The 10,461-nt window shown below is 47.1% G+C and overlaps 2 protein-coding genes across 2 annotated transcripts in view; one reads left to right on the plus strand and one right to left on the minus strand.

The window, feature by feature from the left end:
* Positions 1-1,309: 1,309 nt before the first annotated feature.
* Positions 1,310-9,239, plus strand: rcl1 (RNA terminal phosphate cyclase-like 1). The gene is made up of 9 exons (XM_076028954.1): positions 1,310-1,535; positions 2,320-2,391; positions 2,639-2,814; positions 2,911-2,985; positions 3,081-3,205; positions 3,691-3,816; positions 4,049-4,205; positions 7,748-7,851; positions 9,043-9,239. Exons 1-9 carry the CDS (start codon positions 1,406-1,408, stop codon positions 9,194-9,196), a joined length of 1,119 nt encoding a protein of 372 aa, XP_075885069.1. The 5' UTR covers positions 1,310-1,405; the 3' UTR covers positions 9,197-9,239.
* Positions 9,240-9,244: 5 nt separating this feature from the next.
* Positions 9,245-10,461, minus strand: part of anxa3b (annexin A3b) — a 3,960-nt gene continuing 2,743 nt past the window's right edge. The window contains exons 11-14 of the mRNA XM_076028951.1: positions 10,381-10,461; positions 10,204-10,262; positions 9,845-9,967; positions 9,245-9,494 (exon numbers count right to left, since the gene is read on the minus strand). The exon at positions 10,381-10,461 is cut by the window's right edge and continues 15 nt beyond it. Coding sequence (XP_075885066.1) covers positions 9,435-9,494; positions 9,845-9,967; positions 10,204-10,262; positions 10,381-10,461 — 323 coding nt within the window. The 3' untranslated portion in view covers positions 9,245-9,434. The remainder of the gene's footprint in view (positions 9,495-9,844; positions 9,968-10,203; positions 10,263-10,380) is intronic.

Consider the following 10,461-nt stretch of genomic DNA (forward strand, 5'->3'; position numbering starts at 1 on the left):
GACAGACGTCTCAGCGGTGCAAACTGTTGCATTTCTTGTATAATGCGGTTATGTAATTGGTCGATCTGCCGGGGAGAGAGGAGCTCGTTGGCGCGGTTGAGCTGATTAATCCCTTCCTCTGTGCACAGACCTGCAGTCTGGCAGGTTGGCTGCGCTCGCGGTTTAGAGGCCCAATCTGTGGTGGACATTTTATGGAGATTTCTTGGTATGAAAAGGGAGATTTGGAACAGGTTGTTTCAATTAAACTGAATCACAAAAAATAAATTGCATGCATTTTAATGCGCAAATCATTTTTAGAGGTGTAATTTGCTTTTAGACCAGGAGACAGTCCAGATCTGCCTGTGTGGATTCATAATTGTATTAACGAATTTGCAGCTCACGTCAGGAAACGGGGAAAGACATTAGCATTGTTCGTAAAAGCTTTCTGACCACCGACTTGCTACTGAAACTCGAACATTGTGAGCCTTTAAATTGTAATTTAAATACAGTGAGGTTCCCAGCATTTTAAAAAAGAATAACATTACAAAATTGCGCAGAGTGTAACAAAAGTTATAACCTTGTGCACGGAGCTGGCCCTGTTTAAGCATGATCGAGAGTGTTTTATTTGAGTCGACACTGAAACAGTGTTCAACTCTCCGTTAATCGTGAAGCACAATGTCATTTATACGTGGATCGCACGTTAGTTTCCTCTATGGGTTGTAGATTTTCAGATGAGCGCCCATTACTCCCCCTTGACAAACGGTCATTTGCCGTCACCTAGTGGGCAAACATCGCACTACCCCTCTTCAACGATTAGATTTGATTAGATTAGATAGTATTTATTTAAAACCAAACAGAATATTATACATCATCTACAACATAGCAAGAAAATCCACAACAACAACAACAACAACAACAAACCCTAACAGCAAACAGGGTTTGAAAAGGGGATGGAAGAAGCAAAGCTTATATATTTCCAACCCTAGACAGCACAAATCAATACATCAAAAACACAAAGTCATTATCAAAAACTCATAATTTGAAAATTTAAGTTTGAGTTTAACCATTACATCTAAACTTTTACACACATTACCCCCCCGACAGATACACACATTTACACTTTTGAGAGTCGATCTTACAGTTTGTTGTTGCAATTTGAGGCATTTTCCTCTTAAGTCATATTATCTGCAACCTTCCATCTTATGAAATTAATTTTTATTCATTATGTTCGGAAGCGGAGTATTGTTTCACTTTATAAATGATTTGTGCAGTCTTGAATTTACCAAATTAGTATTTCGACGTCTTTTTTGCTCCTGCTGGCTTGCCGTACTTTGCCCCCTCCCACCGACGTCTTCCTGGCCAAACACACGTGGATTCCCCTTCCCAACGGCGCCACACAGCAGCAGCGAACAACAACAACAACAGCATGGCCAGCCACGGACTCGACTACGAGGGCTGCAACTTCTTCCGCCAGCGGCTCGTGCTGTCCACGCTGAGCGGGAAGCGCGTGAAGATAAAGGGCATCAGGTCGCGGGACGACGAGCCCGGTCTGCGCGGTGAGTGGGTCCCCGCCTCCACCTCCACCACCAGGAGCAGCTAGCAGGCTAGCAGCGAGTTAGCCGTTAGCCTGATACGCAGTTGGGAGTGCAGTTGTCCGCCACTGGGCGTAGAAGGTGTGGAGGAGATGAAAGTGTGGCGTCAACATGGTCCTTTTTTGCTTTTTCCCCTCTGCGTTTGAAGAAAAAAAACAACAAACTCTCAAAAATTAAAACGCAATAAAATGTGTGACAGAGAAAGTTCTAGTTATTCCAGAGGCTGACGTAAACTCTGCCACACTCGATTATTTGCCTGCGACATGTTGTTGATTGTACCGAGAACATGTTCTGTGCCAAAGGAAGATTTTTTTCTTGCTGTGGTAATCAATGCCTTAAACTGGTATTTAAAAAAAACAACAACTTTGTTTTCATTGCTTTTTCTGTGTAAAGACAAAAACAAAGAACGACTTAAAATACAAGGTCATCTACAGCTAAATCAAATGCCAGACAAGAAAGACTCTTCTTCTACATGCTCACAGCAGCTGTCCTTAGAGGTACCGCCCTCCACCTTTTTGGTCCATAGTAACACAAAATACTCCCAGAACTTACACATACTTACAGAACAAATATTCAATGTATCTCTTAACAAGGATTTTTTTGTATGGTTCTCCACTCAGTATGTGTTCAGTGATTGGATCACCTTTGACTTAAATAGCATCTCAGTTTTTCCCAGTGTTTGTTACAGCTTAAACGGAATGTTAATATTATCTACTGCAACTAAATGACACACTTGGCTGTCACGCAGAGTTTGAGGCCAGCTTCATCAGGCTGCTGGACAAAGTGACGAACGGCTCCAGAATAGAGATCAACCAGACAGGTGAGTGCCACCTGACGGTCAGCCGGTAATGACAACTTTTGCCACAAGCAACGTGATTTATGTAATTACTATTTACTGCCGCGACACTGAGGCTGATTGACGCGCCAAAATACCAGCAGAGCATTCTGGGATTTGTAGTAGTGGGCCATATCGTTGGGTTTGCTGTTGCATTTTAATTTCCGGCTACTTTGAAAGGGACAAATCCTCGTTTAGGGAACTTTCTTTCTCTCCTGTTGTGTCCTTCAAGGCACCACGCTGTTTTACCAACCTGGCCTGCTGTCCGGCGGACCAGTCGAACACGACTGCAACACGCAGCGCTCCATCGGCTACTACCTGGAGGCCCTGCTCATGCTGGCCCCGTTCATGAAGAGCCCTCTGAAGGCCACGCTCAGGGGCGTCACCAATGACCCCTGTGATCCCACGGTATGGGAAGTGCAAGAATTCCGACGGTGTGACTCGTCCAACTCAGGAGTTTTCAACTTGTTTCTGCATTGGACTGCGTTGTCTTGTCTCCTGAAGGTAGATGTGCTGAAAACCACAGCCGTACCGCTGATGAGGAAGTTTGGCATCGATGGAGAAGGACTGGAGCTAAAGGTGAAGTCACAGTCGCCCAAAAAGAGCATCGTCAGAAACTCCGCCGCTGCTTCTAAACGACTGCTTTCTCCCTGCTGGTTGTGCTGCTCCCCCAGGTGGTGAAAAGGGGCATGGCGCCCGGTGGAGGTGGAGAGGTGGTCTTCACGTGTCCGGTCCGCCGGACCATAAGGCCGGTGCAGCTGACCGAGCCGGGAAAGATCAAGAGGATCAGAGGAGTGGCGTATCCTACCCACACTGGTGCACTGGCAAAACATTTCATTAAAGAGAAAATGGCAGAATTCAGCTCTCTAGCGCCCCCCACAGATACCCAAAAACACTGAAATGGCCCTGGTTGCCACTGAGAAAAGGTCATAGAGACATGGGACAAAAACCCACTCGTGTCTCTCTTCAACACCTACATTTCATACACTCTGATTTTTCACTTACAACAAACAGGAAGTGACCTGTTTTCCATTTGTTTTACCATATTTTTATTTTACCATAAACGACTATTTTTGGTTAAATTGCTTCTCTAACCATTTTCATTTTATGGCACTTTAAAGTCGCAGTACACTCAAAAGCCCCCTGGAATCGCTCAACATCCTCCTAAAAACACCTTGAAACTAAAAAATGAATTGCTCCCTTGAACGCTGCTTGCAGCTTTCATTTTTTTTCTCGCCAACGGACTAAACATCTTGGTGACACCTTGACCGCTGGAAAACTCAGGTACTCGGTGCGAGTTTCTCCGCAGATGGCCAACAGGCTGGTGGACTCGGCGCGCAGCATCCTCAACCAGTTGCTCCCAGACATCTACATCTACACCGACCACATGAAAGGAGCCAACTCTGGCAAGTGAGTATTGCAGTTCGCTGCGGCAGGACAACTTGACCTTTGGCCCTGCCCATCGGCGGTGCTTTCAGTCTTCATTTATCAGTTGGTGTCGCCATAGATAGATAGATTGATTGAATGATGGTTATTTCAGGTGAAATAAAATATTTTTTCCAGGCCAATGTGCGGGGGAAAAGTATCAATTGGTAAACTAAAACACAAATTATTTTTTTTTTGTATTTGTGTTGCACCAAAGGTCTCCAGGGTTCGGCCTGACGCTAGTGGCGGAGACGCTGGACGGCTCCTTCTTCGGCGCTGAGATGGCGTCCACGCCGCAGGGGCAGGGAGACCCCGTGCTGCCCGAGGACCTGGGCAAGAGCTGTGCCAAGCGGCTGCTGGAGGAGATCCACCGGGTAGGTGCTGCGAAAGCCCCGCAAGAGACACACACACACAGTGTGGACAGTGCGAGAGCCTCTGCCAGAAGAGAAGGTCAAAATATCTAGTTTGCCCCCTGTTGGCCGACTGAAGTACAGTGAAAAGATCACTAAGCTTATATGAGGCCTGAGGAGATTTATTTTTTACTTTCAATACATTTTTTGGTCAAGGTGTCCGTCTTTCAGTTTAGACAGTATTTTTTTTCGACTATTAGATTTTTTTTAGTCTGATGATGCAACGGGAATGAGCCGGGAATCATTTATTTACTGAACTATGTGCCTTCTAAATTAAAATCCCCTTTAGAAACAAGAAGCTTTTTGCGCTCCAGGCTGCTGTGAGGTGAAAGCAGACAGGGACTTGGAAGAAAAAAAATGTTCTCAGCGTTTTTGCACAAGTAGGAGTCTGAAACATCAGAGGAATGCGTTCTTTCTTTTTTTTGCACAAGATTATGTAACAACGGCAAACACAAAACAGTTTGAGGTTGGTTGGCGTGGAGGATGCGCGGTTTGGCGCCGCAGCTGGAGGAGACCCACTGCTTCTCTAATCTGGCGGCTTGGCAGCAGATATTTTCACTTTCTTTTGTCTCAAAGAGGAACATTTTTGCTCCCAGCTGCTGCAAAAACGTTATCAGATTTGTTTGTTTGTTTGTTTGTTTGTTTGTTTTTGAGTTAAGCCGTGAAATCGGAGTATTTTGGATTTGCAAACAGAAGACTCGGCTGTGAACTTTGTGCCCTCGGTTGTTTGCGACTCATCTGGATTTTTGGGGACACGCCCATTGAGATGCTTCACGATTCTGACAGAACATATACTGTATATGTAAACGCATGCATGGACGGTTTCAGCTGTTGAGGGCAGTTCCTCTGTGGTTTCCTATGATACAGGAAGTTGATACTGGGCCAGCTAGCAGCAGCTGCTGCTGCGCTCACCAGAATTCTCGGGGAATACCTTGGAATTAATTTTTTTTGTTGTCCCGTCCCTGTTGACTTACATTCCCCAGTAATCGCTGTGGTATTTCAACTGACAGACTGTTTGTTAAAGACCATCGGGTCGAGTTCTGGAGCGTAAGCAGACCTCAGCCTGGGCCCAGCGCTGCCAGGAGATCAGCCCACTTCCACCTTCCCAATATTTTAAATACAAAGTATTACTATTGTGCATTTATATATAAACTATTTGCTTAAAATTCTTTAAAGTGAAACTTAAACAACAGTTAAACAACTAAAATGTAAACTGGTTACATTTGGACCTTTTTTTTCATGGGAAAAATGACAGTTTTGACGCCCCTTCCCCCTGGTGGCTGGTTGCGGTATTTGCCGTCTTTTACGATATCAGAAAATGTGTGGACCAAACGAGAGATGATTCCACATCAAATTTCTTCCTCCCTTGGTTGTTCTCGGCCAATGAGTTTTGACTCGGCTCGGCCTGAACTAGTTCACAGTCAGACGACAGCGAAATGAAATGTCACAGTGAGGTGGGCGGAGCTTGGCAGCGTCCGGATAAATTCTCGGCCAGCAGCAGGAATCGAGCTCTCAACTCAGTCAGGATGTTGTGACTCACTTTTGAGTTGAGGCGCGTGTTGTCATGAATCGTTAACACTTGGACGTGTCGGGCAGCAGCTTGGATTATTCACCGAAGAAGAAGAAGAAGAAGAAGAAGAAGAAGAAGAAGAAGAAGAAGAAGAGTTCTGGCTGCAGCGTCTTTGACTCACACACTCAAATTTGACCAACGTTTTGGTCCCACGGGGGCAAAAAGAGGCCACTTCATCAGAATTCTCCAAGTGGTCCAGTGACTGAGTGAGTGAATGACTGAGTGAGTGAGTGAGTGACGACGTGGCCTCGCTGCTCATCTCAACCATGTGAGTCCAGTTAGCCAGTCATGGTAGCACTGATTAACTCGGACACTGGAATATTGTTGGACCACTTCCACCCCCTCTCCCTCTTCCACCTCCCTTCACTCAGGACCTCGCAAGTTGGAAGGCCAACAGTCGTCCTCGGCAGCGTCGCAGGAAGAGGGATCTTTAATTTTCTTCTCCCTTTAAATTCAAATCTTTTCTGCTCTTGGTTTTTGTGGAAGAAGAAGCTGCACCGCCCCGCCCCAGCTCCAGTTTTTTTTCCTGCTCGACGCTACGAAGCCGCAAGACCCAACCGAAACGTGGAGCTCTGTTTCTGGGACAGTTCACTTTTTGTTTTTGTTTTTTTGGGCGGAGGGCTGGATTGTCATGGAGGGGCGCTCGCCGTGCGTGTGCGTCTGTTTGCTCTGTGGTTAATCAGTACAGCCGCCTTGTAGTAAAGCGAAGGACGGCGCTGGTTTTGGACTCTCTATCGAGCGCCACTGGTTCCACCCCGAGATCTTCATGTCGTCTTCCAGCTGTTCCTCCTGCGGCCCTCTCATGTGTTTAGGTGGCGCTCAGTTCCTTCTAGGTTTCCCACCTCGGGTTTAAAAAAGCAGAAGATTTGCAATAATAGTCAAAAAAAAGTATTTTTATATTTAATTTTATTATTTATTTCCGCTCAAAACCCTGTCGGTCAAACGGTGGCTCCAGTGCGTCCAGGAGACTTTTCAATGAGGTCGGTTGGGACCCGGTGGGACCCGGTGGGACCTGGTGGGACCTGGTTGCGTCGCGTCCCGATGTTGGAATGGCGGCCCGGGCCTCGGAGCTGCTCCAGGAGCCTCTGCCGCTTCTTCCTGTTTTTCCGGCCGCTGAAGTGAAACTGCTGCTTCGAGCGGCCGCGCCGAAATGACAGGGACGAGAATGAAAACCAGGGAACTGAAGTTTGAGACCTGAATGGAAAACTTTAAGGTTAAAGGTGACAGAGGTAAGGGGATCCTCACCCAGCTTAGAAGTTTTAAGATGTTCCTGACTGTGTTTGTTCATGGAGCAAAATGTTAATTCCCTCCTGTACACATATTTTTAAACCTTTAAACAATTAAATGGCATTAAATCAGTACAAAATGTCGACACCATCTGCAGTTAATAGAGTGTTTGGCATGGCTTTTCAAAGGGCTGGGACCAGTGATGATTGAATTATCTTCCTGCTGCTGCGCTGACGGAGAACCAACGCCGACGCTCCGTTCAGTTTTTGCTCCACGTCTTCTCAGGTTTTGCCAACGTGCGTACGAGGCAGCGGCGTGTCGCTATGGCACGCTAACCATGAGGTCATGTGATCACCCCCCCCCCCCCCTCCCCTTCACCCCCTACCCAGTCTCCAAACTCCTCAGCCGTGAAGAAACAGATGCAAACGGCTTCCCGTCCCGCCGACTCTTCTCCGCCTGTCGGTTGACTTTTTGTGAGGATGTTTTTTTGAGGACCAGGAAGTTTGACTTGGCTTCAGTGTTGTTTGTGCCCGGAGTGTGGCGGGGGTGGGAGTGGGGGATCAAGCCCCTCGTCAATAGGGTCACTGACTCCCTCACGCAAACATCGACCGCTCCGCTGTAACACGTCGCCGTTCCCGCTCACCTCTCTTCCTGTTTTTTCACTGTGTTTCTGTTGTTCTGTTTTTTTGTTGGTTTTTTTTGTTCTTAGGGCGGCTGCGTGGACTCGACCAATCAGAGCCTGGCGCTGATACTGATGACCCTGGGCCAGCAGGACGTGTCGAAGGTCCTGCTCGGACCGCTCTCCCCGTACACGTAAGCCGCCGCCGTCACCGGGCCGCACTTTGTCCGCCGGCCGGGCGCCTCTCGGGGCCCCGAACCTCTTGTTGTTCCTCCGCTTGGCGGCATTCTTGGCAAGCGACGCCGTTCCAAAGGTCTCGTCCTCGGTGTCACACACCACATGTTTGACAAACAAGCACAAGTGCCAGCGAAGGTCCTCAGCGAACACCGGCAAAAATAGAAATCACGCAAATACGTTTTTCTTGTCATTTGTAACATGTAAAGAAAGTTTTCATGATGATGATGGGAGGGGGGTTTGGGCTCGGGTGGGCTGGGGTGGGAGTATGGGGGGGGGTCTAACAAACGTGTGAATTCAGCAGTGGTCGCCATGGCGGCCGAGGAGCAAACTATGAACTGTCCATTTTCAGTTATCATGGTACCGGTGCTGTGTCGCTCTCAAGTACAGTACTATGATAACTGAAGATTGGCAGTGCCATCACAAGACACTCCTCCTTCCCAGCACACGCAGCAGCCTTTCATTATCGTCATTATGACTCTGTCAGTGGTCAATGTTCCGGATACGAGTCAGAGAGCCGTACAATTGAGTTTGAGACGGAAGAGAGACTTTTCGAAAACATTTACTGATTTTTAAAATTCCAAAGTGTGTAATACTTAGAGCGTTCAAAGAACAAACGGCGACATCAAGTGGTCGTGTTGTAGATTGCAGCGTCTTTGGGTGCCAGTGAGCTACGGTGGCCTGCGCACCCAAACCTGGATACCTCGTCCACCTTCCTTTTCATTGGTTTATTTGAAGACGTGAGCAGTCACCCTAGTCGTGAAACTCGCTCTCAGGTGGGCCGGATCCACCTGGCTTGTCCACACCATGTCCACACCAGGCTTCCTTAGAAATGTGGCGGTGCAAGACAAGATGGCAGCTAACTGGGACCAAGATCCATATTGCTCTATGTATTTTCCTATATATATATATATATATATATATATATATATATATATATATATATATATATATATATATATGACTGTTCTAAGGGTAGGAACACCAAATGACTTTTATTGTACTGCGATTATACATTTTTATTAATGTAATTAATTCATTTGTGGGCAGCATAATAAGCTTTTCCCAATATGAAAATCATAAATCTAGCCTAATATTACACACAAGGCTTAACTTTAAGCTCTGCAAAAACGCCCTCTCTCCCGGTGCAGGATCGAGTTCCTGCGCCACATCAAGGATTTCTTCCAGATCATGTTCAAGATGGAGGTCCAGAAGGCGTCGGAGGACGAGAGGAAAGGCGGAGACAAGGTCCTGATGACCTGTGTGGGCGTCGGCTACAGCAACATCAACAAAACCATCAAATAAAAAAAAAACTTTTTTTATATATGTAAATGTCCAAAAGAAGAAACTGAGTCTGTGTTGTTTTTATAGTTTAATGATACCTGAAATGTTTGACTTCTTTGGGTACATTTTAGGACCAAGTCGTGAAATATTCCTTCAGTCGGTTAAAAGGGAACAAGGATTTTTTTTTTTTTTTCCTTAATTAGATCTTTCTACCGGCTGCTCTCTCAGCACATACTTGTGATGTCAGCAGGGGGAGGAGTCAGGCGTCCTGACCACAGATGTGTTTGAGGGCTTCGCCGTAGTTGCCTGACACCTCAGACTGCACAGGGGAGGGGGGGAACAGGAAGTGGATGTTAAAGCGTGCCAGGTAGGAAGAAGGAAACGGCTCACACTGTAGATTAGATTAGATTAGATCAGATTAGATGGATTCCTGTATTTCTGGAGAAAAGGGAAGTGGATGTCATCGTGCAATTTCATGTCCACAAAGCTGCATATTTAGCCCTGTGTTTGCAGCACCCAGCTCAAACTGGTGCTCTGTTGGAGCCAGTAGCTGGCTGAGGGGCTAGGGGACAGTTATCAGTGCCCTTTGTGACATCACAGAGGGAGTGGCTTGTTTCAGCAGCCTCCCTCACCCCCCCATCCCACAAACGCAAGCGGACAATAACCCACCTCCAGCTTGGAGTAGAGCGTGTATCCAAACAGCTTCTTGAACTCGCCGCGGACGTCCAGCAGGTCGATCTCGGAGCGACTCACCACAATGCGGGTAAGAGTGGACTCGGTGGTCCCCGCGCCCTGGAATCACAGCGGACACGGGGTCAGACACGAGTGAACGGAGTCTGAATGGCAACTGCACACGTCTGCTGTTTTACAGCAGCTCAGCATTCTGTTCCGCTCCAGCAGTCAGCCAGCCAGTCAGCCAATCAGGGTGGCTGTGCTCAAAAAAATAAACTGAGGGGAGTTTGTTGTGTTTGGGATCTTGGTAGTAAACAGTGGAGGGAATCAAATCACATTGCGGGACACAGGTTCACCTTCATGCTCTTGAACAGCCTCTCGGCCAGATATGCAGGGGCGCTCTTCACACATTTCACTGGAGGGCGAGAGGTTGGGAGGGGGACAATAAATCTTCAGATGAATTCTTCATTTGACAAGACAACAATGATTATAAAACGATATTAATGAGACTCTCAGGAGGGAGCACTTCTCACCGACGGCCACCAGGAGGTCCTCCAGGTCCCCCGACATCTCACTCTCGATGCTCTCCTGCAACGTCTTCTTGCTGATGTTCT

This window comes from Nelusetta ayraudi, unplaced genomic scaffold, assembly GCF_046127955.1.
Source record: "Nelusetta ayraudi isolate G7.1 ecotype Tasmania unplaced genomic scaffold, CSIRO-AGI_Nayr_v1 ptg000026l, whole genome shotgun sequence".
NCBI classification, from domain to species: Eukaryota; Metazoa; Chordata; class Actinopteri; order Tetraodontiformes; family Monacanthidae; genus Nelusetta; species Nelusetta ayraudi.

What these genes read in the sequence shown, in the direction of transcription:
- rcl1 (XM_076028954.1), top strand. Translation starts at nt 1,406, where the DNA reads ATGGCCAGCCACGGACTCGACTACGAGGGCTGCAACTTCTTCCGCCAG. An exon ending in GAGAAGGACTGGAGCTAAAG is followed by an intron (nt 2,986 to 3,080) that starts GTGAAGTCACAG and finishes CTGCTCCCCCAG; the next exon opens with GTGGTGAAAAGGGGCATGGC. An exon ending in AAGAGGATCAGAGGAGTGGC is followed by an intron (nt 3,206 to 3,690) that starts GTATCCTACCCA and finishes TGGAAAACTCAG; the next exon opens with GTACTCGGTGCGAGTTTCTC.